Source organism: Pelodiscus sinensis, chromosome 9, assembly GCF_049634645.1.
Source record: "Pelodiscus sinensis isolate JC-2024 chromosome 9, ASM4963464v1, whole genome shotgun sequence".
Lineage (NCBI taxonomy): Eukaryota > Metazoa > Chordata > Testudines > Trionychidae > Pelodiscus > Pelodiscus sinensis.
The window spans coordinates 49,742,524-49,770,370 of NC_134719.1; the positions used below are offsets into that span (position 1 = coordinate 49,742,524).

At 44.0% G+C, this 27,847-nt stretch overlaps 1 protein-coding gene across 1 annotated transcript in view; it reads right to left on the bottom strand.

The window, feature by feature from the left end:
* The window catches only part of CDC73 (cell division cycle 73), a 164,960-nt gene that overhangs the window by 90,169 nt on the left and 46,944 nt on the right, over positions 1-27,847 (bottom strand). The window contains exon 10 of the mRNA XM_075936731.1: positions 17,572-17,636. Within this exon, the coding sequence (XP_075792846.1) occupies positions 17,572-17,636 (65 nt within the window). The remainder of the gene's footprint in view (positions 1-17,571; positions 17,637-27,847) is intronic.

Genomic DNA, 27,847 nt, shown 5'->3' on the forward strand with positions numbered 1-27,847 from the left:
AAATGGGGCCTGTGTGTTGTGTAGTCTTGCCTTAATCTTTGTATTCATGCCCATCGTGTGAATTAAGCTATTTGCATATATATTGGCATGTGTATGCAACCACACTTAAGTTATAGCCCTCAACATGTGCTGTGGGTATGAGTGTAGCCCCTGGGGCCTTCAAAGTTGAGTTGCCCTGGTTTAGTCGATTAACCAATACGCAAAAGCTTATAGGTTAATGCTATAGACTACACACATTTTCCCCATTTCCCAGTACATTTTTAGCAGGCTGGTCAGCAGCCCGGCTCAGTATGGCTTGCACCGGGTCCAGAACCTACCCTCACTGTGGCCCTGCATTTCAAGTGTATTAGGAGCCAGGTGGGCAGGCAGTGCAGCTCAGTTTCCACTGGCACCATGTCCGGGAGCTCAGACTGCTCCCCCCGGTTGGACAGGGGCTGCTGCCACCCCCAGGCAGCTGCTTCTATCAGAGGCAGCAGCACAGGGCAACAGGCAGCCGGTCTGCAAGGGAAGCTGGTTTTAAACTAGCTCCCCTCATGGACTGGCACCCTGCACTGCTGCCTCTATATCTATATGGAGTGGCAGGGAGCTCCTCAGGAGTGGAGCCAGAGTGCACTGGCTGCTGGCCCTGCCCCTGGGGACTACAGATAGTCAAGTAACTAATAAGAGTTCATGAGGTTAATTGACTATTCAATTAACCAATATTTAACATCCCTAGACCCAGTTCCTAGTAAGAGCCATGTTGTTTGGAGGGTCTCTCTTGTCAACATACCTCCCACCTCTCAGGGAGTTAAGAGTACCCATCTCAATGGGAGAAACAATCCCATCAGCATAAGCAGAGTCTTCATTGAAGCACTACTATATTTTAAGTGTAAAGAAGCCAAAAGGCATGTGAACAAACACCCTCATAAACAATATGCACATTTTGGGGGTATTTTTAAGGATTCAAAATATTTGCTTCATCATTCTGAATGCACTGAGATTTGCCCTTAAAGAATAAATAAATATAAAAACAATACAATACATTCTCTACTGAGAATTTTCAAGTAAACCTTAATTAGTTTATTAACTGAACACATTAAAAAATAACTATTAAGTTTAAGTTTCAGAGCTAAAACTCACTCAACAATAGACACTTGCAAAAAAAGACCTTTTCCAGTGTTGAGCCAACAAAATGGCTGTGCCAGTACAAACCCCTAAGCTAGAAACCATTTACACTGGTGCCCTGCGATTGGCACATATGCAGCCTACCTTACTTTCAAATCAAGGTAAACTGCCCCAATATAAATAACTGCTACAATAGCAGCTGAAGTACCAATGCAGACAGTGCTTACAGCATGTGCTGTGTTTCCAATTCATTATGTGTACATTTTTAATAGTGGTCAGTTTCCACTAATATATTATTTGTGGTGCAGTTTGTTTGTTTGCCAAATATATTTTACAATTAACATCGAACCGCTGTCAGATCTAGGAGGGTGTTTTTTAAATAGAGAATGGGCTCGACAAGATATTTCCATAATCATACACTGGAAGCAAACATGGAAGTGTTTATCAAAACAACTGTCTTATAGTCCAGCAAGTGATTCAGTTGTCTTCTGGACATTAGAAAGTCTACTGGAGTGGAGTGCCTCTCCTCTGGCTTTCATTCAAACTTCATGCCTACTTCCCCACTCTGACCTCAGCTACTCTCCCCATCTCCCCCAACTACCCCTTGTCTCTGATGCCCCCCAATTTATTTTCTACTGGTAAACCACAAAAATGTTATACCTAAAAATGTATGTGCTTATAACTTCTGCATATTTAAAACATCCTGGGTATGAAAATGTTAGTAATCTTCAAAGAGCTTTAATTTATCTTAAGACTGCAAACCTCCCCCCCTCCCCCGCCAAAAAAACCCCCACCACGGACAAACATTTTCTTCCCTCTTCTTTGCAAGATTCCGCCCCTAAGAGATTCCTAGCTCCCCCAGAGACAGTCAGACAGACAGACACAGACACACACACAGACTTACTTTCTTTGACATCTATTCAGAACACACAGGCTGCCTAAGTATTTCTGATTAACTCCATCTTATAGCTCTCACAGGTAAGGTTGGAGCTGGTACACGCGAGAAGCAGGCTTTCAATCAGAGGCAGGTGCTCCACAGCACGAAGAGGGCGAGGGGGGAGGCAGCTCCACGGAGCTGGCTCCCTACATGTATCAGCTCCTGCCTGCCCGTCATAGAAAGCCGGCTCCCACCTGACCCACCTTCACCCTCTGTGCTTCTGTCTCTATCAAAGGCAGCAATGTGGGGGTGGAGGAACAGGTGACTTCACAGGATCTGGTGCACGTGGGAAGCCGATTTGAAAGCCAGCTCCCTACAAGCAACAGATTCCACCTATATCTGTTTCTAAGTTCCATAAAATTCTAGTCAGGTTTCCCCAAAGTATAAACTATTAAAAGTTACCATCTTATTCTTCTCAGTTGTGTTCCTGAGGAAGTTCTGGCAGCCTACAACAGAATCAACCACGAACATTCTAAAATCAACAATGCCAAAGCAGCAGCACACTCAGCTCACCGAGAACGCCTGGGAACTACTGAAGCAACTATAATGGGGATATGGTGGAGAGAGAGACAGGAAAGGTCTAGATCAGATCCACATACTTCAGATCTAGTATATGGCCTTCAAATCCCATCCTACTCCCTAGGAACAACACATGGAGAAGCATGGCCCCATGCCCCAGGGGGAATTGAAAAAAGCAAGAGGTAGGCCAGGCTCCTTGTGATCATATCTGAAACCGTAGGGAAGAGGGGGAGGGAGAAATAACAGCCTTCTCCTGCTGTCTGCTAATGTAGTTGGACCTGTAGCTTAAACATAAGGGCTACGTCTAGACTGGTATGATTTTCCACAAATGCTTTTAACGGAAAAGTTTTCCATTAAAAGCATTTGCGGAAAAGAGCGTCTAGATTGGCACAGGCGTTTTTCCGCAAAAGCACTTTTTGCGGAAAAGCGTCCGTGCCAATCTAGACGCATTTTTCCGCAAAAAAGCCCCGATCACCGTTTTCGCTACCAGGGCTTTTTTGCACAAAACAAATCTGAGCTGTCTACACTGGCCCTTTTGCACAAAAGCTTTGCGCAATCTGGAGCAGCATAGTATTTCTGAAAGAAGCACTGATTTCAGACAGTACGAAGTCAGTGTTCTTGCAGAAATTCAAGCGGCCAGTGTAGACAGCTGGCAAGCTTTTCCCACAGCCAAGAAGTTCATACAGTAGAGGTGACTTCAGTATTCAATTCTTTCCTGAAAGTATGTGATGGTAATTGTTAAGTGTCAGAGAGTATAAAAAAACAGTAATAAATCATTGAGGTCTCAACATAATCTTGCATATATTCTCTTGAATATTCATATAGCCATATCTGAGAAAGTGTTCAGACATCCCTATACTAACAACCTCTGTTTAATGAGTGAGAGAAATGCTTGATTTGTTCATCTGGAAGAGAATGTGAGAAGTGTTTCCTTTAAGCTGCACAACTTCACAAGTGATTATCAGCCCCACCCAGTCAGTCAGCTCCCTGCAGGGAGCCCTGAGCCAGTCTGTGGATTCCACACAAGACATTCAGGCAGCAGCATGGAGCACAGGATGGAGAAGGAGGAGAATGGTCAGCAGGTGAGTGGCGCAATCGAGAAACAAGAACTTTTTGTAACTCATCCTAGGACATTTCACAGGAGGTCAGTATTGGCTAGCAGCATCAACAACACTTCCACTGCTTACTGGGCGGTTAGAGGACATTTAGGGGGTTAAATTAGAGCTAAATAATAGTACAGAACACTGAGAGCTAAGGCTGTAAACAAACTTTATGGGACCATGGAAAACTTGGCCAGATGCATGGAAAGTGGACATCTGGCTAACTAAAATAATTCCGGAAGACGGATGTTTCTGGACAAGGAGTATTGTCCAGAACTGATCCTGAGAAGAAGACTTCTGGTGAGTGTATATTTTTTATGTTGCTAAAAGTGAATTAAGGCAATCAGGCGTGATCTGTTGTGATCACTGTGTCTATGCAGTGGGTGTCCCCAGAAAAGCTTGTTAATGTGTTTGGGGATAGAGCAGGAATTCTCCCTGTACATCTCCATAAAGCTCTCAGAGTAGGACTACACTACCAAGAAAAATCCGAAAAAGATACACAAATTGTGAACTGTATCTTTTTCTGCTTTTCTGTCAGAAGAGGCTTTTCCAAAATTTGGTGCATCTACATGGCGCCAAAATTTCGGAAAAGCCTGCTCTTTTGGCACATCCCTTCTGCCTTGTGAAACGAGGTTTACAGGGATGGTGAAAGACCACATCCCCTTTTCCATAGCCATAGATAACTCTTTCAGGCCACTTCCTCCCCACATGAGGCAGAGCCCATGGATCTGAGCCGTCCCTGGCTTGCCTGACTCCAGCCTGCAAGGCTCAGCACTCCCTCCTCCCCGTTCCGTAGATGCATCACTATGCAGTCCCACCAATTGGTGCTTGTCTCACAGCACCAGAATCAGTATTCCACTGTGTCCAAAGGATTGAATGTTGGCAGCATTTGCAATTTGCTCAACTCCAGTGCTTCGCGGAACATCATGTTCATGGCCCCCTGAGATTCCTGCTTGCAAACCTTGGATATACTCTGGACATACTGCAGCATTAAATGCACCAAGGTTAACACCAGCATCATAAAGGTTTCATGATTAACAAGATCCATGAAGGAATCCATGTTCATGCTGCCATGGGATTTGCATAGACAACTAGCAAGAGAAAAAAGGCCACAAAAGGACTGTTTACTGTTGCGGGGGGAGAAAGGAAGTAAGTTCATTATGGGCCGCTGACAACATGTATCCAGAACTAGCCACTGCTAGGGATGTAAGCAACTAGTCAGCTATCTGATAAACATTTGCTTATTGGATAGTCAAGGAGTGACTCAACTAATCACTTCCTCTGCCCCTTGCTCTGTCTATCAGAAGCAGCAAGGGGGGAGAAGGGGTTGCAGGAGCCGGAGCTGGGGGAGCCAGCTTAAAAACTGGTTCCTCCCAAACCGTCTCCACAGTGGGCAGGTAGCAAGCTGGGAATCAGCTTGTGCCCAGTCCTGGATGCTGTGCCTCTGCTTTTTAAACATATTAAGAGTCGACAGGCTCTTAATACATTTAAAAAGCAGAAGCACAGTGGGGGGGAACCAGGCACAAGCTAAGACAGCTGATTCCTAGCTCATGCCTTGTCTCTCCCCCTCCCCCACTCCATTTTTGCTTTTTAAATATATTCCATCAACTTGTCTATTAGTTAAACGCAATTTAACATCCCTGGCCATTGCAGTTTTGGTCCCAGTGTGCCCTGGGAGCATAACCCAGAACGCAGAGGGGCAAAGGCACTGTGGAATACCTACCCACAGTGCATTGCTCTTTGACAGTAGCCATCATACTAGGGATGTGCTACTCTGAGCTACATTAAATTCTTGCACACAATGGGGACATGCACCTTTGACTTAGCAAAATTTCACAGTGAGGACTGTTAGGGATGAGAAAGATGCTACAAATATTCTAGTCGATTAATAGAGAGGCCTGTGTGAGTGCATTCTAGCTAAAAGAAAATTTGTTCATGTGATCTGACATCTACAGAACTAACAATATTTAAGATTACCTAGCCTTGAGTAAATTAAAATAATTACAAGAACAATGAAAAACTGCAAGAGATTATGACAGGGTGGGAATTTACTGACTGTAGTTACATCTAACTTTCAAAAAATTATCCTGGTTACCTAGAACATTATGTCTGTAGTGGAAAACATTTGAAAAGTAGGCTGTAGAGAAACAATAGGAGCTCGATAAATCTGCCCAATCCCATGGCTATTTGCTCTGAAGAGTAAGATCCCATTCACATGGGGCGCTTTTACAGGATCGTGATAAAACTTGAGAATAGGGAGGCCCGTAGATACTTCTATTTACACTCTCAAATATTTTGTGGGCAGAGACTGTTTTCATTTATAGAAACAAAAGTTTATTACTTTGTGAACTGATAGATTAAAAGTAACATAAAAATAAGTCTGCTATAGTTTACTGGTCAGTTTTCTCTTGGGATATATAAAGGCAAGTAGCTTAGGTTTACATTTGAAACAAGGCATTATCTGGTAGTTAGCAAACGTACAACTTCCAGCTCCACCCAATGCTCTGTCATACAACTTTAAGCAAGGCTCTATTTGCCCTCCTATCTTTTGCCTGATTTGTCTGTTTAGCCTCTATGCCCGTGGTCACCAACCAGTAGATCTCGGAGGCTCTAAGAGTAGCTTTTGAGCCCTCTCTGAACTGCGCGCCTGCGTAGTACATTTACATTAGATTTCCTCATTTGAGAAGCAGCTACTCACCGAGCAACAGCACAGGTGAGTAGCTGCAAGGAATGGTGGGAATTTTTTTTAAAGTAGCAGTATAAGGATTAGGGATAGCAAGTGAGGGAGGAGGAGGAGAAGAAAGAGGGCGGGGCGGTAGATCTTGGCTTGGTCTGTCATTTAAAAAGTGATCTTGGGTGTAAAAGGGTTGGAGACCACTGCTCTATGCTCTTCAGTACATTTTTCTGCTAGGCATTTTATAATATGAAATTTATCTAAATTCAGATTTCTAGGCATTCCTTTAATCTCAAACATTTGTATTGGTGGCCCCTCACAGAAAACCTCTGAGTGTAACCCTCCTTATTAATTAAAAATATTGTTTTATATATTTAATACCATTATAAATGCTGCAGGAAAAGAAGATTGGGGGTGCAAGCTGACGCCCCACAGCTCTCCATGTTTGAGAACACCGGCTTTAATCTAAGTCAGAAGTAGCACCAACAGAACTTTCTCTAGTCTCCTCTTCGGAATTGTCACTTGGCACACAAAATTGTATAATAAAGTATTGTAAACAAAGAAAAAGAATTTTCATTAGTTTATGTTTCCATTTTTAAAAAGATAACCAAAACCTATGTTACAGGCCAGATCTACATGATCATGCACTTTTAAATACCATTCTGCCATATAAATGACTGGTTTTTCCAGCTTTTATGATTAAATTTGACTAAACCAGGACAAAAAAAAGCTCCATTTGCAAAACAAGTTACCATTATGTTCACAGTAGGTAATTTACAGAACACAGTTCACCACACAGAGACTGAACTGAAGTTATACTGGTACAGAGAATAATGACCAGTAAGAACTATGTTTAATTTTAGCGAGAATACAGCAAAACATCTATTTAAAGGCACATTCATCTGCTCTCTCCCTTCCATCTTCACAACCCACTTCATGATGTAGAATACTTGTGTAACCTACATGCAAATAATTTTGTAAGGGGCTACCCTTTTCTTGGAGTTAAATGTGAAGTTTAAAAAAAAAAACAGATGAAGATTCAAGAGGCCACACGTGTATTTGAAATGTAGCAACCCTGGCTGGGAGTGACAGCCACAGCTGGAGCAGGAAGTAGAGCGGGGTTTAGGGGGAGTAGGGGATCCTGAACCGGTTGCCCAGCTGGGCCAGAGGCAAGGGGAGTAGCAGGGCCAGAAACAGAGCTGGCTGTGGGGCAGGTTGGTGAGCTGGGAGGCTGGTGGCAGGAGACCTCCCCACATCCAGCAAATTCCCTCATTTGGTACTGGACAGGTCCCAAGGGTGCTGGACCAGAGAGGGCCAACCTGTATTATACCAAACAAAATTCCACCAAATGCTTCTCTCACATAGTTTTAAGTAGCTACAAGCAGCAAATGGGTTAATTTGCCTACATTCCATTCATTCCTATGCAGGAGTTTTTATGAACCTCTAGGTCAAAGCTAACAAGTTTATAAAAATGTGATGAGATCGGATTTGTTTAGTTTTGATTATACTTTTACAAATTCGGTATAATTGTTTTTTTTTCCTATTAAGAGAGGCTAGCAGCATAGTCACGTCTAATTGCTTTTGCACTGCTGGGGAGTCAATAGCTTGCCTTTTTGATAGGCATGAGTGCTTGCATCATGCTGGGTGGCCTTTTCTGGGAGGCGGTGGCTGGAAGCAGCAGTTTTAATTTACATTTGTGGATTTTTAAAGTCACACATAATGAAAATTAAATTACACATTTTCATTACTACATCACTGTAGTTCTAAATCCCACTAAGGGCAAAATTTCAATTCAGGCATATGTTTAGCCTTAGTTTTGATACCACGATACACTATTTTCTCTTTATTTCCTCTGAATGCTTTTTAATTAATTGACCAGGACCTAATAATTTACTCTCATTAGTGGAACCTCAATTATCCCAGATTTCCATGTTACATCTTAAATATAATATTTTGCACTTCTTCCCCTAACCTGGGGTGGACAATAAGTGTCCTCTGGGACACCCACAGTTCACCAGGGTTAACCTCTGGTGGGCTGCTCAATGCTTTATTTATCTGCACACCCATGGATGCAGCCCCTCGCAACGCCTCTGACAATGAACCACTGTTCCCGGCCAGTGGAAACTGTTGGAAGCAATGCAGGCTTGTACACCCATTTCCTGCATCTCCCCTTGAGTGGGAACAGTGATCTGCAGCCAATGGTAGATGTGAGCAGCAGTACCTGAGGATGCACAGGTAAATAAGGCATTCAGCAGCCCGCCAAAGGTTAACCATGTCCAGCTCTCAGACTGCCTATTGCCCTCCTTTGCCCTAACCTCAATGACCCCTCAACTTGCCAGCCTTAAGGAATCCAGTAGCTCCTCTCTCAACCTTCTTTATTTGACCTCACAATAATCTGTAGGGGAGACACTGTGATGTTCTAATTATTGACTCTTCAAGTCACATGTGGTATCTTGATTTTATATCATTGAGATTCCACTATATTAATAAATTGGGGATATTCTGAAGGGGCAACAAAATCTTTTGATTAAATCTTAACTTAGTTAAGGTCTCAGTTCTTGATCTAAAAATGCTTCTGAATGCAGTGGAATTCAGCCAATATTCAGATTCTTCCAGAATATCTGTCATACATGTGGATTACATACTATCACGAGTTGATCCTAAAGTGATATTTTTTCTGTAAGCATGAAATGTGGACCAAAATCTCTGTCTGGGTAACTTTACTCTTAACTGTTTGTCAAGAACTGTCAAACTGGACTTCAAATTATTGCTTTCTGCCAAATATTACCTCAAATATTTTAATCTGGAAAAATCATTTTTGAAAAAGAGATAATGTATAAGCTTTAAAAAGAAGGCTTATATATATATATATATATATATAGCCAAATACATATAATCCATATTTAAGAAATTCTAATCTGGAGAGAGAGAGAGAGAGAGAGAGAGAGAGAGAGAGAGAGAGAGAGAGAGAGAGAGAGAGACAGAGACAGAGACAGAGACAGAGAGACAGAGACAGAGAAAATATGTATTTTGACAGAAGTTTACATTTTAGTTTGCTATTAGCAAAATAGCTAGCTAGGTTTTAGTCAGTTTGGGCTAACAGGACTTTTGTACAACCATTTCAAGTGATCAAAAATTCTCACATCAATGACACAGACAAATTCGTCCATTCTGGCAGGGGGTTCCAACCTGTGAGTAGACCTTTGGTAAGGTAAGTAAGTATTAACAATGGTTGTAGTAAGGGCTCCCTCTAAGCTGCATGGCCGTGTGCTTACCTAATAAAGCCTGCATTTGTGCTGACCTTTCCAATCATATCAAGTTGTGGTGACACCTTAAGGTGTCATGTTTTCTAGTTATAGCAATACTATTAGTCCAGAATTCAGTTTCATTAATGTCTAACGCAAGGTAAATATCAAGCTACTGTTTAGATTTCTACTAGATGGCACTAGCTTGGCTTTCAGCTGAGTATCCTTTCCTTAACAAGATCAGAATAAAAAAAGCAAGATGTAGTATTTTGCATCCATCTAAACTCTTAATAGTACAAGGTTAAAAATGTGGGAAATCTCTCAGCATTTAGTGGGCGAGCAAATACCAAGCATCATCCAACAATGAACACGTGATATATGAATGGAACTAACAATATGATCATCTTCCATATTCAAGTTTCAACTGTCCCTACCCTAATTACCTGGACAGTAAGCATTCCCATTTTACAAAGGAGAAAATAATACTAATACTATGGTTTGCACTGAAACTTGTAGGTAGGATGAAAGGTCTGATGTTTCTAAAACACAATGAAGGTGCTATTCCTGTTTGTAGTACAAACTACTGAGTAGTTTGACAGCATTATGTTAATACCTCTACTGGTTCATCATTCTTAACCATGAGGAAAATGGGAAGATGTGGCAGGTAAGAGATAAAAATTACTCCTGAGGAAGTTCAGTTACTGTAAAAAAAATTCAGCAACAGAAATAATGAACTTCATGGTTTATTCAATAAAAATTCCAACTTCCCTGCTATAGGAAAGAACTACAAGCAAAGTGGGTACCCAGATCTGAAGCATCTGTTACTAGCAATAGGGGAAGCTACAAGCTGGTAATGGGGACCCCTGCACATACCTCCTGAGGGGTGAGCCACAAAAGGAAAGAACCTAGCACCAAGCTGGGAAGAGGCATCATCTTGTCATTTGTCTTGGACTGGTTGATATACTAATGCTAACCATGATTGGAGTGGTCACAACCCTAGTCTGGCATGTTGCACTACATAGATGCAAGCAGCCATGTGCCCTAGAAGCCTAGGGCAGTTTCTTACTGTGGTGATGGGAAAACACCTGAGTATCTCAACTGCCATTGCCTTAAACCTTGAATCTGGCAGGACTGCCCTGGGCAGAGGCGAATCCGGAACTGTTCCTATAAAAACCTCTAAATCAGAGACAGTGGATTTTTCCTCGTTTATTAGGAGGCCCAGGTTGCTGGACAGGTGTCTGATGAACAAAAGATGAGCCTCCATCTGTGACCTGGAGCAACCCTGATCAACTAGTCCTCAAGGTATCCATGATGGGGCAGACAAGGCCCCGACATCCCTGCTGGAGGCCCTGCCGCACCCTGCCCAGCAACAGGAGCAGAAGAGAGATCCTCCAAACAGAACAGAGTGGCAGATTCTGCTGCTTCCGCCAATCAGGTTGCAGCAAGCTGATATAAAAGAAGCTGCTAGACCAGGGCTTGGAAGTTTCTTCCTGGAGCTCAACCCAGGCAGACCGCAGGGCTGACTGGGAGAACATCAGCACGCTAGACAGCTCCAAGTGGGAGTTGGACTTTATACCTGGTCAGAACCGGGTCCTGCAGCTAAAGACTAGCCAAGAAGCCAATGGCAACCCTTGCAGAACCCGGACATGGGGAACTTGATTACAAGGCCCTAAAGAAAGGGCTGGATGGAGCAGCTTCCTGGGGAAGTGGGCGGGAGATGTGACAGCAACCAATCACTTTGAGATGCAGAAACTACTTATAGAGTCCCTGGGCCAGGACTCAGAGGAGAGGGCAGGCCTGGGTCCCCCCCGAATGCCAGCAACCACAATAGGGGGTAAAAGAAGAGGCATGGTCCCAGGCCATATACCAGACACTTCCTCTCTGCAGACAGTTGAGTAGAGACTACGAGACTCCCCTCAGCCACCATGGGGAGCTCATAAGATGGGAAGAGCCCTTTACAGTATTAGAACACTTGTATTCAGTGCCTGCATAGGAATGCTGCATTGATTGCCATGCACTTGGCCACTGCCGGACCAAATGGAAGTAAATTGATAGGAGATAGCACAAACCTGAGGTACTTCTGTATCTCAAATTGCTTACTCCCAACAGGAAGAATACATCCTTTAAGTTGAGGGCTGCATACCAGACCTCAGTTGGATCTAGAGAGGCCTGTGAAACCACGCAGAACCTGAGTTTCTTTAAAAACTTACTGAGATCCCATAGGTCTAGAATGGAACTTCCCCCGCAATTGTACCTTTCGGATAAGGAGTTTCTCATGAAAGGGGTCCCTGAAGGAGAATAGGGAAGGGAGGAAGAGAAGAGAACTGGATGGAGTATCCCCAACTCTACTGTACCATGTACCCATTGGTCCATCGTGATATGGTACCATGTGTAGTTTGAAGAGGATAGTCAGGAAGAAAAAAAGTAAGGCAGGTTGGATCCAGTTGGGGATCTAATATGCTGTCCTTGACAGTGCATTCAAAAAGGTTAGTTTTAGGCCCAATGAAGACTTGGACTGGACATAACCCTGACCATATGATTGGCAAGGCATTTTTCTGCTGCTCCTGTTCCTCCTCTGAGAGTTGTCTTGTTGGTTCTGCAGGAAGAACCACTGAGAAAGTGGTGGCCTAAAACGCCCATGCTATGTCACCACGATATGAAGGGGTGGCTCTGGAGAATATGCAGCCTCTTATTTGTCTTCTCCAAAAAGAAAGTGGCACTCTCAAAGGAGAGGTGCTGTATGGTCTGCTATACTTTGTACAGCAGACCTGAGATCTGGAGTCAGCAGCTCTCCTTATGACCACCTCTCTAGCCGTTCCTCTGGATACAGTGTCAGCACTACCCAAAGAGGGAGTCAAGGGGGGTGCGAATAGAGGTATTGCACTTGGTGGTGGGTGGGTTGGAATCTGGGGTCTGCCATATGGTCTTATCACTTATATAGTTTTAATAAGTGACAAAGCAACTCTGGAGGGTCCAGAAAGGGTTAAGATGTCCACCACTGGGTCTGTCTTTTCAGTCACCTCTTCTGCTTTGATGCCCAGGCCCTGGGCAGCCCGGCAGAGCAACTGCTGAAGGATCCGAATATCCTCAAGCACAGCTGCCACTGCAATGCCTGATAAAAGCACATCTGGAGAAGATGAAGGGGAGGGCACTAGGACCAGGATATGCTCCCTGGCATCTGCTCCCATTGGTATCAAGGATCTCAAAACTGACAGAGCATCCACTGGCACTGAATCTGCGGGAGCAAGAATCAGTGATGACCCTGACACATGGTATCCCATCAGCGCTGGCCCTAGTCCATGCAAAGAAGGAGTCAAGCAATGCTGAAGATAGTGCTGCCTCCATCTGGACTATCCCCATGAGAGCCACTAGTGGTGGTAGTGCCAAATAGGTCCTTGGCTATAAGACCACAATCAGTGCCAGAGTGGTGAGCAAGGCTGGTGCCGGAGCCATCTTTGAAGGTGTCAGCATGCGCCAAAGAGTGCAGGGCTGCAGAAAGAGGGACAAACATGGCCAACACAACTGAGGATGGGACCAAGTGATGTCCCTGGAACCTGCCATGGGCTTGATGGAATACCCAAGAGGCCAAAAAGGACCACTGGGGTGCATTCTGCCACTAAGAGGCCACAGTATCTGGGCTGTTGACAGTCTCATCTCAATCTCAATCTCCTTCTAGATCAGTAGGAATCGGATTCATATCACGAGGTCACCAACACTGAAGACCAGGGAGGTGCAGATCTTCTAGGCACCAAATGATGGGAGTTTGGAGAACGGCTCCTCTCCTTTTTTGGACGTAAATATGGCACCGAACTTGGGAAGGAGGAAGTGCTACACATCATAACCAACTTCCCTCTTGATTCTACCTGTGGGTGTGTGGACAGCACCTGGGATTTCTCTTCTCTGGGGAGAGGATAGGGAGAATGGTACCGTGAGATGCATCAATTCTTTAGCCACCGCAAAGGCTTCCGGTGTCAAAGGAAGTGACAGGTGCTGGTCCAACAGGATCAGAGAACTTAAGGGCTGCGGACTCAGTTGCTCTTCAGAATCGACACACACTTGTGGGTGGATTTTGCAGGTTGGCCCTCTTAGGAGTCACACTTCCCTTGACTCACGGAGGTCTCTCCCTCCATCTGCTTCTTCTGAGGCATTGGCGAACAAGAGCGGTGCCTCTCTGACAGTCCCCTAGTGGACCATGTCAGTGCCAAAAGTAGTCCTCCTTCAGCACTAACCAAGAAATGCTTGGTGCTAGGTCTGCCGGTCTCAAGTCCAACTGTGGGCATAGAGATGTCTCCGTTAGGAGGACCTTTAGCCACTATTCTCTGTCTTTTAGACTTCTAGGGCGGAACTCCTGGTAAATGTGGCAATAATTATGCTGATGACCCTCCTGCAGGTCCCCTGGGCAGGAGTGAGGATCACTCTTCACAATCTTCAACGTGTGCTTTGTGCAAACTGTGTAACTTCTGAATGCCAGAAAATGCAGCATGCCACAACCCCATGACTCAGTGCGAGGAAGAGGGAGGAGGATTGAGGGGGTTAACTATACCACAACTAGCAATATAAAACTAAACATTACCATAAATCAGGGCCTACAATGGGGAAACTATTTATACAGCCCTGCACGGATACTAAATTTGTATCTGCATCTGTGTGTGCAAAAATGAGCCACAGATTAGGGATATAAAATAGCATTTAAAATGTTAATTAGTTAAATTGTATGCTAATTGGTTAAACTCCCAGCTGGGCTGGAGCAGCCCCTTGCCAGAGGCACACCACGGGAGCTGCTCCAGCTAAACCGGGCACCAGTTAGCAGTAAGCATCACAACTAACTGGGATTAACCAGATACCTGTTTATATCTCTACCACGGACATCAGCATCAACACATCCGCGGATGTGTATACCCATGCATATAAAGCAGATATCGACTGATCTGCAGAGCTCTATCTATTCGCTAGAAACAACTAGGAGCAGTTGGTGTGCTTGCAAGAGCAAGAAGTTCAAGCCTACCATCACTAGCAGTAAGAATGAACTGAGAAGGGGGTGGGTTGGCAGGGTTCTGCATTAGGTGCTCATATTGACCCTACTGGCATTGCTAAGGGAAAAATCTTCTGGCTACCATGCATTCACACACAACTAATTGGAACAGACATGAACAAGCACTCCAAGAACAAGTACTACATACTATTTCCTAAATTAATAAAAATAAAGTTATCAAACAATTACACAAAGGATACCCACATAGATGTTGTAAAATGCTGAATTAAATTGTAAACTAATATGTTTTAGCGATCAGATTTGAACCACTGTGTAAAGAGTATCAGTGAGAAACTTCATTTAAAGCAATGATTTTTTTTCTTGGTGATGAAAATCAATTCATCCTGGCTAGGTATCACAAAATGTTTTACGAAACAAAAAAAGAGAATCACTGAAAAGGAGGAATTTGTACTTTTTTACAGTGCAAATATTTGTAATAAAAACAAAGTGAGTGCAGTACACTTTATATTCTGTGTTATAACTGAAATCAATATACAGTAAAACCTGCACTATCCGGAACTTAAGCATCCGGAAAACTATAGAAACCGGCAAATTTCTGACGCCAGGAAAATGGGGGAGGGAGAAGAGGAAACTAGCCCTTTAAGTGCCAGGCCGCTCCACAGATGAGCGTGCAGCACGTACCTGGGGGAAGAGGCGAATGGCAACCAGAAGCAAGCATCTCGGCCCCCACAGCAGGCCACTTCCTGGCCCCTGCAAGGCTCCCGTGCCCCTTCCCCTCCCCGTAGGCCCCGCATGGCTCCTCCTCCCCTGATAACCAGAATTTTTAGGATACCGGCATGCCCTAATCCCCAGGCATGCTGGATAACACAGGTTTTACTGTATTTGAAAAAGACGACGACATCCAAAAATATGTAAAATGGCATTCTATTATTGATAGTGTTATTAATTTTTATTTGGTTGACAGCCCTAGCAATATTTTTGCTCCATGTAAATTATATACTTCTTTTCTTCGTCTCTCTAATACAAAGCCAGCATTCCACAACTGTCAGATTAAGCTTTTAAAACTTAATTTACTAATGAAAAGTCTGACACACTGGGTGCAAAATAAGATTCTAAAAGTAGCACAGGCCTTGAGTCATCAATGGAGAAATTTTTTAAATGGCAAAAGAGATTTTACTGCTTCGCATAGCATTATAAAAATATTATGTACAGTTGCATAATATTTTAAGAAGATTATTATTATTCCAAAAGGTGATCATAATGAAAGAACTAGTCTGAAACTTTGTTTCCTCAATGAAAAAGCTTGTTGGGGGACACACACCAAAACCATAAATGAATCCAGGAGGAAGGGATAGCTCAGTGGTTTGAGCATTGGCCTGCTAAACCCAGTTTTGTGAGTTCAATCCTTGCGGAGGCCATTTAAGGATTTGGGGCAAATATTTGTCAAGGATAGTACTTGGTCCTGCTGTGAAAGCAGGGGACTGGACTCAATGACCTTTTAAGGTCCCTTCCAGTTCTAGGAGATAAATAAATTAATGGAGATTGCCTATTTCAGTTCAAAGTAAATTAAAATTTGTAGCTCCCATGCTGATGTATTAGTGAGGTAATTAACAAAAAAGCTTTTCTATTTCTAGAATCACTTTCCAGACTAACTGTACTTTTTCTCATTTTAATTAAGTTCTAGTTTATCTGAAGCTCTGAATAATAGAATAGAAACTTTTATATTTTTTTCCCCACAGGATAATGTACCGGTAACCTGTTTGCCAAGTCATAACATGACAATTTGAAATTGACATTATACCCTGAAAAAATCTGCATTTAGTAACATAATGCTGCTAGATCCTTTACCATAACCACACTAACAAGCACCACTGTAACATAATCCCTTTGATTCAAGCAGCTACGTTCCTTTCCTCCCCACTTAATTTTGAATTCAACTAAAATGCAGATTTGACACCAAGATGGTTCATTTCCTAAAATTAAATATTAACAAATGAACTAAATGCCAGTGTTTTCAGCTTGGAGAAGGGTAATGATGCAACAGTATTATCAGTCAAAGGAAAAGTTTAAATAGGAACCAACTGGTACTGAAACATTTACGTTCTAGGCATTTTATATTCAAATTAGGACTGCACACTAGAAATAGGTATATAGATTTAGAAGAAAGTATAGTGCTTTCTATTCATTACATTTATATAGGTATACAGATGGCAAAAGAGTATTAATGATGCCTGTTAGTTTTGTAGTATCTGTCCTATTTATAAGCAGATCAAAACAGCATTTGTTTGAGAATGTTTAAGTGATTTCCATATTAGTACGCAACTTAAGACCAACATGACCTAAAAGTCAAATTTGGGTATCTCAGCTTTTTCATCTTTATGTATAGCAAGGCACATTAAAAAAAGATATCAAGTCTTCTGGTACAAATGATCCATCGCACCAGATTAGATAGAGGAAAAAGCTTAGAAAAGTATTGCAGAGGTCAGTAAACTATACCACCACTAAATTAAATTCCAATAGAAAGTAAGACATGATGCAATAGTCCAAGTTTATAATTCAAAGTTTTACTGGCATAGCTATGTTAATTGGAGTGACTGTAGTTGCAGGGATCAGCAGGCACAGTTAGACTGACAAAAAATACCTTTTGCTGGTATAGCTTATTTCATCTGAGGAACCACTATATACTATCCCGGCAAAAGAATTAATGATGATATCATCTGCATATCCACTAGGAGGGTCTGCCAGTATAACCATTCTGGCATCTCCTCTGTAATGTAGGCAAACAGTTGGCCTCTATTCAGGGTTCCAAATATATTTAAACAAAAAAAAAGTTCTTCAGTTTATACAGAACCACTGCGTTCCCCTGCTTATAAATTAAATGTTGACTTCTTATAAATGCTGATAATTTTTTTTTGATGAGAGAAGATGCAAAGTAAAGCTGAAACATTCATATATGCTGTCACTGAGGCACACTACATTTCAAAATACTTTTAACTTACCGTTACAGACTTCAAAGTCATTCCGTGGTAGGTACCCATAGTGTCAATTTTGAAGCCTTCCGTCTCTATAAAGTAAGAGAGTCTTTTGTAAGTCATAACATGCAAGCATCAGAATAATGCCTATGTTTAAACTAGCAGCATAGGAGAAATTTCTTTCTTGTCACTTTCGAGAGAAAAAAATGCCTTTCCTCTGGTATTTTAAACCCTATATACACACACACTAAATTTTTTAACTACACTAGTCACAATTACTATTCTGTTTGGTTCTAAATACGACCTATGACCGGTTAGATAAAATCCTAGTTTCACTGAGGTTCAAGAGAGTTTAGTCATAAACTTTAATGAGAACTAGGAATTTTCCCTTTATGATTCACGCTGGTTAAAAACCACAGCTAGTAATCATTATAACTCTCAGTGTTTTGCTTCGGACAGACGGCTACTTTTGCCTAGGGATGTAAGCCTAGACTTATCAGGTAGTCAAGTCACTACTCAATTAGTCCCTTCTCTCTCCTCTCCCCCCCCTCCCCATCAGAGGCAACAAGGTTGGGGGGGTAGAGGAAGCAGGAGCCAGTGCTGGGAGGCGCGTGTTAAAAAGCCCGCCCCCCCCAGCATTGTCCCTATTTGGGGGGGGGGGGGGCAGAGGAGGCAGACACACAACAGTCCCAGGGATGACATGAGCCAGGACAGCTCTGCACTTTAAATGGACACATGATTCCTAGTCATTCTGAAAATCCTGAGCTTAATTATTTTGTTTCAACAGTCACACTGATAATGTTTCTATCTATAGTACTGACTGTGACAGGGTGCAGTCACAGAAGATCCCTTGGGGAGCCTTCCAGGGAAACCACTCCCTAAATGGGATCAGAATCCCAAATAAATCATTCAGGTTTACCCCTTTAACAATGAAAGTAGGATGTAAACAGTGATTGCTCCCTCAGGAAACGATTATATGCACTGGGCTTGATAGCAAATAAAGGTGATTTTACTAGGTGCAATCAGTAGGATTTAAGTGGTTGCAAGTGAAAACAGGCAGACCAAAGTGAATTACAAATATACAACAACAAAAAATGCATAGCTAGTTCTAACACTAATTATAAACTTACCCTAAAACTGTTATTATTCCTGTCAAGACTCCAAACCAGAGAAGCTCTTTTTCCCCTACAGTCTCTGCTTCATTCTCTTGGGAGAGACATACCAGCCAAAGACAAAGGAACAGCTACTTTCCCACTGTTTTATAGATTCCACTTTGGGTGGGAATTTGAAGTTCTGTCCCTCACCTTGTATGGAAAATTACCTGGTTAGACCCTATCAGTTGGGGTGATCACATGCCCTCCTAAGACCAATCACTGCTTAAGACTTAAAGGACACAAAAAAAAAAAAAAAAAAAAAAAGGTTGTTTACAGGTGATCACCCAGACAGTGAGGGAAACACCTTTGATGGCTTTCATTTGCACATTTAAAACAAACTATTCCATCCATACTTCATCTTTACACAAAAGAATAATACATACACCAAAATAAGATACAGAGATCCAGCAGAATGAGACACAAAAATTGATAGGATACATGAGGTATTTTGTCCAAAGAATCTTTTAATTATGAACACAAATGTTCATAACTTGATTTTATAAAGCCTGGGGTGGGGGAACTATCACACTGACAATGTGGTACAAAGATAAAAAGAAAATAATCAAATGGTAAATAATTAAACTTCCAATCATAAGTATGAAACACAAGGTTTTAATTTATTAACAATACTGTATTAGAATTCAAAATATTTAAAAATAAGTGTTAATGTATTTTATATAAACCATCCTTGTCCCTTAATCCTTTCCTATACCTCAAACTGCAGCAAGAGTCACCAAGTAGCTGCACAGTTTCTCAGCACTCCGGCTTCTAGTTGAGAATTCATCTCTTCCCCCATTTTACACATTCTATACTCTGCCTTTGTACAGGGTATGAAAATTTAGTTCTTAATGAGCTGATACCTTCTAAAGCAATGGTTTTCAAACTAGGGTCATGACCCAGTACTGGGCTTCATTGCTGCAAAGTGATCAGTGGGAGGGTGTTACGGCAAGCTTCCTCCCCATGATGGCATGTCAGTCTGCACTGCACCCCAGAAGCAGCAAGCCTGGCTCCTGGAGAGCAAGGGGGGGGATGCACAGGACTCTGCACAGTGCCCTTGCCCTGAGCACTAGCTTCACTCTCCCACTAGCTTGGAACCTGTTGCTGGCTGCTTCTATGGCACAGCATGGTCTGTAGCACCAGGACAGGCAGAAAGCCTGCCTTTACATCCACACCACTGACCAGGAGACACTTGAGGTAAGACCCTCCTGCCCCAGCCCTGACTGCACCCCCGCCCAACCTGGAGCCCCCTTCTATAGCCCAAAGCTCTCATCCTCAGCCATGCCATCCCAGAGCCCACATTCTAGTCAAATTATGTTGGGTCGCAGGCATCAACAATTTTCTTCAACTGGGTCATGAGAAAAAAAAAGTTTGAAAACTGACGTTTCAAAGCATATGTAGTTGTTTTCCCAACAATGTTCTAACACACTTTGTATTATGAAGAGCCCGCGAAACCTCAAAATTTGTACTAAAATGTTTCTTAGTTAATATCATAAGATTTCACAGGACCCAACACACCTTCTCTCTAGAGTTAGCTGCTTCCAGCGTTCCTACGCCAGAATTATTCAACCCAAACACAAGTCTCTCTTTCCATTAGGGTAAAAAGCTACTCCCCACCTCCCACACAGTATCCACAAAAGAATACGGCACTGGAAAAAGCTTACTGGATTCTTTAAGTGCCATCAGTCCTACTCACAGGAAAAAGAACAAATGCCAGCTCGTTAACTCTTTTGTGATAATTAATTCCATGGAAAAATTGCACTCTCTTTGCCTCTGAAGAAGAGTGAGAGAAGAGGGCTTTTTTCTGGTTACATGCAACTCAAAGATGTTGGTGGTTTGTTGTACAGGCAGTCCCCGGATTACGTACAAGATAGGGACTGTAGGTTTGTTCTTAAGTTGAATCTGTATGTAAGTCGGAACTGGCGTCCAGATTCAGCCGCTGCTGAAACTGACCGCCAGTTCTGACTTACATACAGAATCAACTTAAGAACCCCAAGCGTCCCCAAGTCAGCTGCTGCTGAAACTGATCAGCAGCTGATTCCAGGAAGCCCGGGGCAGAGCAACTCTGCCTCGGGCTTCCTGTAGTCAGCACTGGTCAGTTTCAGCAGCAGCTAAATCAGGACGCCTGGGGCAGAGCAGCTGGGGTGCTGTTGGGTTGGACCAGTAGCGCCCAGAGCGGCGCTGCGGGACCAACCGGCAGCACCCCAGCTGCTCTGCCACAGGCGTCCGGAGAAAAACCTAGTCTGCTGGGGGGGGGGGGGGCATACTAGCTGCGCCCCCCCCACCCCAGCAGACCAGGAAGACACGGGCGGCGGACCGAGACACACCGCGGTCACGCCGCCTGGGTCCTCCGCGGCTTTGCTCTCTGTCTCCCTGGTCTGCTGGAGACCAGCAGACCAGGGAGATGGGGAGCAAGGCCTCTGAGGATGCCGGCAGCGGGACAGCCGCGGGGCATCTGGGCTGTCCCGCTGCTGGCTTCCCCCGCGGCTTTGCAAAGCCTCGGGGAAGCCAGCAGCAGAGCAGCCCAGGCGCGCCTGGGGTGCCCCGCTGCCTGAGCCCCCCCCGCCGCTTTGCAAAGGCTCGGGGAAGCCGGCGGCGGGGCAGCCCAGGGCGCCAGGACTGCTCCGCCGCCGGCTTCCCCGCGGCTTTGCAAACCCGCCGGGGGGCTCGGGCAGCGAGGCACCCCAGGCACGCCTGGGCTGCCCCGCCGCCGGCTTCCCCGCGCCTTTGCAAAGTCGCCGAGGGGCTCGGGCAGCAAGGCACCCCAGGCGCGCCTGGGCTGCCCCGCCGCCGGCTTCCCCGAGCCTTTGCAAAGCGGCGGGGGGGGGGGGGGGGGCTCAGGCAGCGAGGCACCCCAGGCGCGCCTGGGCTGCCCCGCCGCCGGCTTTCCCTCGGCTTTGCAAAGCCGCTCCATGGCTTTGCTCTGCGTCTTCCTGGTCTGCAGACCAGGGAGACGCAGAGCAAAGCCCCAGAGTACACGGGCGGCAGGACCGCGAGGTCCCGCAGTCCGTGTACTCTGGGGCAGCCCCGTTCGTAACTGCGGATCCGACATAAGTCGGATCCGCGTAAGTCGGGGACTGCCTGTACTTGATTAAGAAGTGCTCTTTTAGAATTCAGTTTATTTACTTTTAAATAATGGGAATACTGCATTCATACATAATCACTATGGGCCACATATCACTCATTTACTTTTTTCGCTGTATTTTGTGGATGCTTCAATGAATACAAATTTAGCAATGGAGCAGACTGTTCTGGAGCCATCCAAATATAACTAGGATCAGAACATTATGATTTTTCCCTTCCTACATTTTATACCATATGGAAATCAAAATAGTAGCTAGTTTGACTGATAAGTGAACCATTAGTCTATCCAAGAAGTGCACATTGCTATGGCTGACAGGTGTAGACACTAAATATCTGCCTTTGCAAATGAAAACGTGAAAGTATCTAATATGATATAAGCAACAGACAAAAGAAAATCTGTATAGTTGGTCAAATTCGGTACAGGTTGGAACTACCTGGTCCAGCACCAAGCAAAAGATAATCATAGAACAATAGAGCTGGAAGAGACCTCAGAAGGTCATAAACTCCAGCCCCCTGCTCTAGGCAGGACCAATCCCAACTAAACCAACCCAGCCAGGGCTTTGTCAAGCCGAGACTTAAACACCACTAGGGATGGAGACTCCTCTACTTCCCGAGGCAACCCATTCCAGTGCTTCACCACTCTCCTAGTGAAATAGTTTTTCCTAATATCCAACCTGGACATCTCCTACCACAACTTCAAACCATTGTTCCTTGTTCTACCATCTATCACTACTGAGAACAGCCTTTCTCCATCCTCTTTGGAACCTCCCTTCAAGAAGTTGAAGGCTGCTATCAAATCCCCCCTCACTCTTCGCTTCTGCAGACTAAACAGACCCAACTCCCTCAGCCTCACCTCATAGGTCATGTGCTCCAGCCCCCTAATCATTTTGGTTGCCCTCCACTGGACCCTCTCCAATTCGTACACATCCCAGAACTCAACACAATACTCCAGATATCAGAGGGGTAGCCGTGTTAGTCTGAATCTGCAAAAGCGACGAGGAGTCCTGTGGCACCTTATAGACTAACTGAAGTGTAGGAGCATAAGCTTTCGTGGGCAAAGACCCACTTCGTCAGGCATGCATCTGACGAAGTGGGTCTTTACCCACGAAAGCTTATGCTCCTACACTTCAGTTAGTCTATAAGGTGCCACAGGACTCCTCGTCGCTTTTGAATACTCCAGATGTGGCCTCACCAGAGCCAAATAAAGGGGAATTATCACTTCTCTGGATCTGCTGGCAATGCTCCTCTTAATGCAACCTAATATGCCATTAACCTTCTTGGCTACAAGGGCACACTGTTGACTCATATCCAGCTTCTCATCCACTGTAACTCCCAGCTCCTTTCCTGCAGAACTACTACTTAGCTGGTTGGTCCCCAGCCTGTAACTATGCTTGGGATTCTTCCGTCCCAAGTGCAGAACTCTGCACTTGTCCTTGTTGAATCTCATCAGATTTCTTTTGGCCCAATTCTCTACTCTGTCTAGGTCACTCTGGACCCTGTCCCTGCCCTCAAGCAAATCTACCTCTCCCCCTAGCTTAGTGTCATCTGCAAACTTGCTGAGGGTGCAATCCATCCCCTCATCCAGGTCATTAATAAAGATATTGAACAAAACCTGTCCTAGAACCGAACCTTGGGGCACTCCGCTAGAAACTGACCGCCATCCTGACATCGAGCCATCGATCACTACCAGCTGGGCCAGGCCTTCTAGCCAGCTTTCTATCCATCTTACAGTCCATTTATCCAATCCACATTCCTTAAACTTGCTGGCAAGAATATTGTGGGAGACCATATCAAAAGCCTTGCTAAAGTCAAGGTATATCACATCCACTGACCTTCCCATATCCACAGAGCCAGTTACCTCATCATAGAAGCTAATCAGATTGGTCAGGCACAACTTGCCCTTGGTGAATCCATGCTGACTATTCCTGATCACTTTCCTCTCTTCCAAGTACTTCCATTTTTCTAGGAACCGAAGGAAGACTGACAAGCCTATAGTTCCCTGGATCCTCCTTCTTCCCTTTTTTGAAGATGGGCACTATATTTGCCTTTTTCCAGTCATCCGGGATCTCTCCCGATCTCCACGACTTTTCAAAGATAATGGCCAAAGGCTCCTAAATGACATTTGTAAACCCCCTCAGTACCCTCGGATGCATTAAGTCTGGACCCATGAATCTGTGTACGTTTCGCTTTTCTAAATAGTTCCTAACCTGTTCTTTACTAACGCCAGCCCTAGCAACCCCATTAAAACGGAGTCCCACCCCAAAGTGAGAAGAGCTGCACTATACAGTCATTTTGAAAGTTCACATTCAAGCTGTCGTATCTGACTTCATCCACAAAATTTGCAACAGAAAAAATATGTATATGCAGTTCTATCAGCCTTTTATTTTTAATAAAATCAAAATGTTAAAGGTCATCTGTCAGATGTAAATTGTTAAAAACAGGACAGAATCACAACTAGTTTAAAGAATGGCATGAAAGCTGCATGACCTGCAGAATATTAAGATGACACTATAGAGCAAAAGACAGAGCAATAGACATTTATCTGCTGATAGCTATGAAGTCTTTCTCAGCTGTTTTTGCAGCTGAAACCTATTTTCTACTTGAATGTTTGGTACATCATACAGTGAAGGATTTGGGGTTTTTTTAATCAGATGGTTACCATTTCCAAAAATTATTTCCACTGTGTCAAGGGTTGATGTGTTTTGCCTAAAGATTTGTCAGTGTTTTTTTACCATGCTCTGCTAAACCCACAGGGCTTTTTGTTTTTAAAGATGTAAAGCCATGTTCCATTATCTCTGAGGTCTTGAAATAGCTTAAGAACTAAGAATGTAAACATTTCCTTTTTATAAAGCTATGAGCATCTGAGAAGCCACCAGGAGTCTCAATCTTCCCCACTCAAGAAGACGCCATACTGAGAATAGATTATAGAACCAACATGGGTTGGAATCTTTGAATGCCGAGGACGGAGGGCTGCCACAATTGTTAATCATCATTCATGATAATGGAAGTTACATGGCTCAGGTAGAGAGAAATACTGTGCCTCAAGGCCAAGCAATAAGCCTTCTCTTCCTTCAACTCCCTCCCAGAATCCCAAGTCTCATAAGGTCTCAATTAAAAAAAAAAAAAAAAGATAACCAAAGGCCATCTTAATGTGATACAATAAAGTATCTCCTTTTGTCTTTAGATTTATAAGTACCTCAGAAAAACAGTACATTGCACAAAAATACTTTAATACATTCTAAATTTGAAGAACTATTGTGTTTGATTTTAAGCCACACATATTATGTACACTGTATGGTACAGGGGAAAACAATTCCCAATTTGTAAATGAGAACCAGTGTGGAACTACTAATTATCTGTAGTCTCTGCTGTTTAAGATACAAAAACAATGTCTCTTCAATCCCTATATGGGTTTTGATTAGATTATATTCCTCCAAATTTTTCAAAATTTTGTACTGAAAAAGCCATACACGAGACTCAGTGTCCAAGTCTTCAAAAGAAATGGCTGGCTAGCGTTTTCCCAGTGTGGATTCATGGCTAGAGAAGAGATGAGAAGGTATTCTCCAAGCCCACTCTAAAAAAGTGTGAAAGCCAGTAGCTGGCTCTGTGGCTAACTATATTTCAGTTAACACAATTTCCATGAACACTTCTCTTGTGCCTTTATGAATTAATATTGCTGTTAAACAATGTTAAATTATAAAAAGAGCATCAGCACAGCATTCAAGTAGGTACCAGTGCCTCCTGAAAGAACAGGTTGACACTTCTCCAGCCTTTCAACAAACTCCCTCCCATGTCTTCAAACTTAAATACAAAAAGCTATATTAGCATACATCTAACTGTAGTTCAATACTGCAAGAGTCAGGAAATGCAAATGTTAATGCTGTGCAACAAAAAACATCAATATTGATATCACACTGGTGTAAAATGACCAGCAGATACTGGAGAAAGAATTTTACTGTTTGCATTTTTATGTGTTTTAACTCCATATCACTTATTGTTGTATTTCATACTTAACAGATTACAACTTGGATTCAATATCAATCCCATAACCAACAACCTGACATTGAAAAGACATGTTAGGGACTCCTGTATGCATACTTATAAGATGCAACAAAATCACTAGTGACATGGACATCTCAATTTTTGAGAGATCATTTTGAGGGATCATTTCCTAGAGTGATCCCTCTAGGACAGTCTTGGACAAAATATGGCTCGCAGGCCGGATTCGGCCCAAGCCAAGCCACCAAATCCGGCCCGCAGAGGCAGCAGGAAAGCCCAGGCGGGCTCCCCAACTTGCCCCCGCAGCCTGGTGCAGAAAAGCAGCTGCAGGGCTCAGTTTCTGTTTTGATAACTGGAGGAGAGGAAGGAAGTTTTAGGAGATGCCCCACCCGCAGCACATTCACATTGGCCAGTTTCTGGCAGACACCGGCCAATTGGAGCTGCCTGTTAGAATAACAGGCAGCTAAGAAGAATCACACCCCTTCTCCTGGGCTCGGTTATTCATGAAGCACATGGCCAGGCAGGGTGACCAGGAAACATTTTAAGCTCAGGCAGGCAGGCAAGTTTGTAGGGTTGCCAGGTGTCCGGTTTTCGCCTGGATATTCGTTATTTCTGGCCCCTGTCCGGTTTAAAAAAAAGAAAAAAGAAAATACCGGACATGTAACATGTTTCTCTCGGATGGAAGGCCGATGGGGACATTATTCCCCTGCTGTGTCTGGTATGGGGAAAATGAGGAGTACAGGGACTTATTTTGTTCCTTCTTTGTTGTTTTGGTTTTTTTTGCTCAACCAAGTTTTTTTCCTGCTACGATCGGGATTTTTGGTGAAAGCATCTGACAACCCTACTAGTTTGGCAGCTGACAAGTAAGTCTCTTGGCCATAGCCTGCTTCTGGTACCCAAGCACTTTCCTGCCCCAACTCTCTGCTCCCCCCCTCCCCCCACTCAACATACCCAAAACCTCTGTTCCCCCTCTTATACCCATACACCTCCCAGATCTGGCACCCCAATCTCGGGCCCCAGATCACAAGACCCTCCTACCCTAGGTCACATCCCAAATCCCTGCATTCCAGTCCTCTGCCCTAGGTTACAACCACCTGCTTCATCCCAACTCCCTCCAGACACCAGTCTCCCTCTTCTACCCCAGTCCTTTACCCCAGGCTCCCTTCTGCACCCAAGCTCCATCCCAGACCCCGCACCCTCTCCACTAATAGCATGGAAAAGTGCAGCCCTTGACCACTTTCTAAAATCTTGGAGTGGCCCCCCCATCAAAAGTTATTGCCCACCCTTACCCTAGGAGGTAGGCAAAAGCAAGCACTGCTGTACAGGTGGCTGATATTAAGTCTGTACAAGACAGTGATTATACTAATATAGGAAAATACTTTACAAGAGTCTGACACCATCAACCTGCGGACAGAAGCTGCTCTGCATTCCACGGCGTAGCCTCTGTCCACGGCAAGCCTGGACCCACTGCAAGCAGAGACTGCTTCTCAGCAGCAGCCCCTGCTCACAAAGGGTCCAAACTCCCTGCAGACAGAGGCTGCTCCATGAGGGGAGCTGGTTTTTAAACTGGCTCCTTTCACGGACCGGTTCCGCGTGCCACTCCACACTGCTGCCTCTGATACAGAGGAGGCAGCACAGAGTAGTAAGGTGCTCACTGGGAGTGGGGCCAAGCACACACTGGCTGCCGGCCCTGCCCCCAGGGCCTACAGAAAGTCACGTAACCAACAATATTTTGTGCAGTTATACAACTATTCAATTACCCGATAGCTGACATCCCTGGTATGAAGAGGCCTACTGGACTTAATGAATGCCAGAAAAAACAATGTATAAAGTTGCATTTCATCCTAGTTGATGATAATCCCACCTCACTCACTCATGCAGTGTTGCTTCATACCCCAAACTACTACAATGTACTAATCTTTTAAACTTCTTCAGACATTGAACTTTCACAGCAACTGGTTCAGAATGCAGTGAACTGCCTCAAAGGTCTCTGCGCACACATTATGCTTATTGCATTCACTTCCTCTTATTCACCAACTAGGGTTGTAAGCGAATAGTCAACTGGAGTA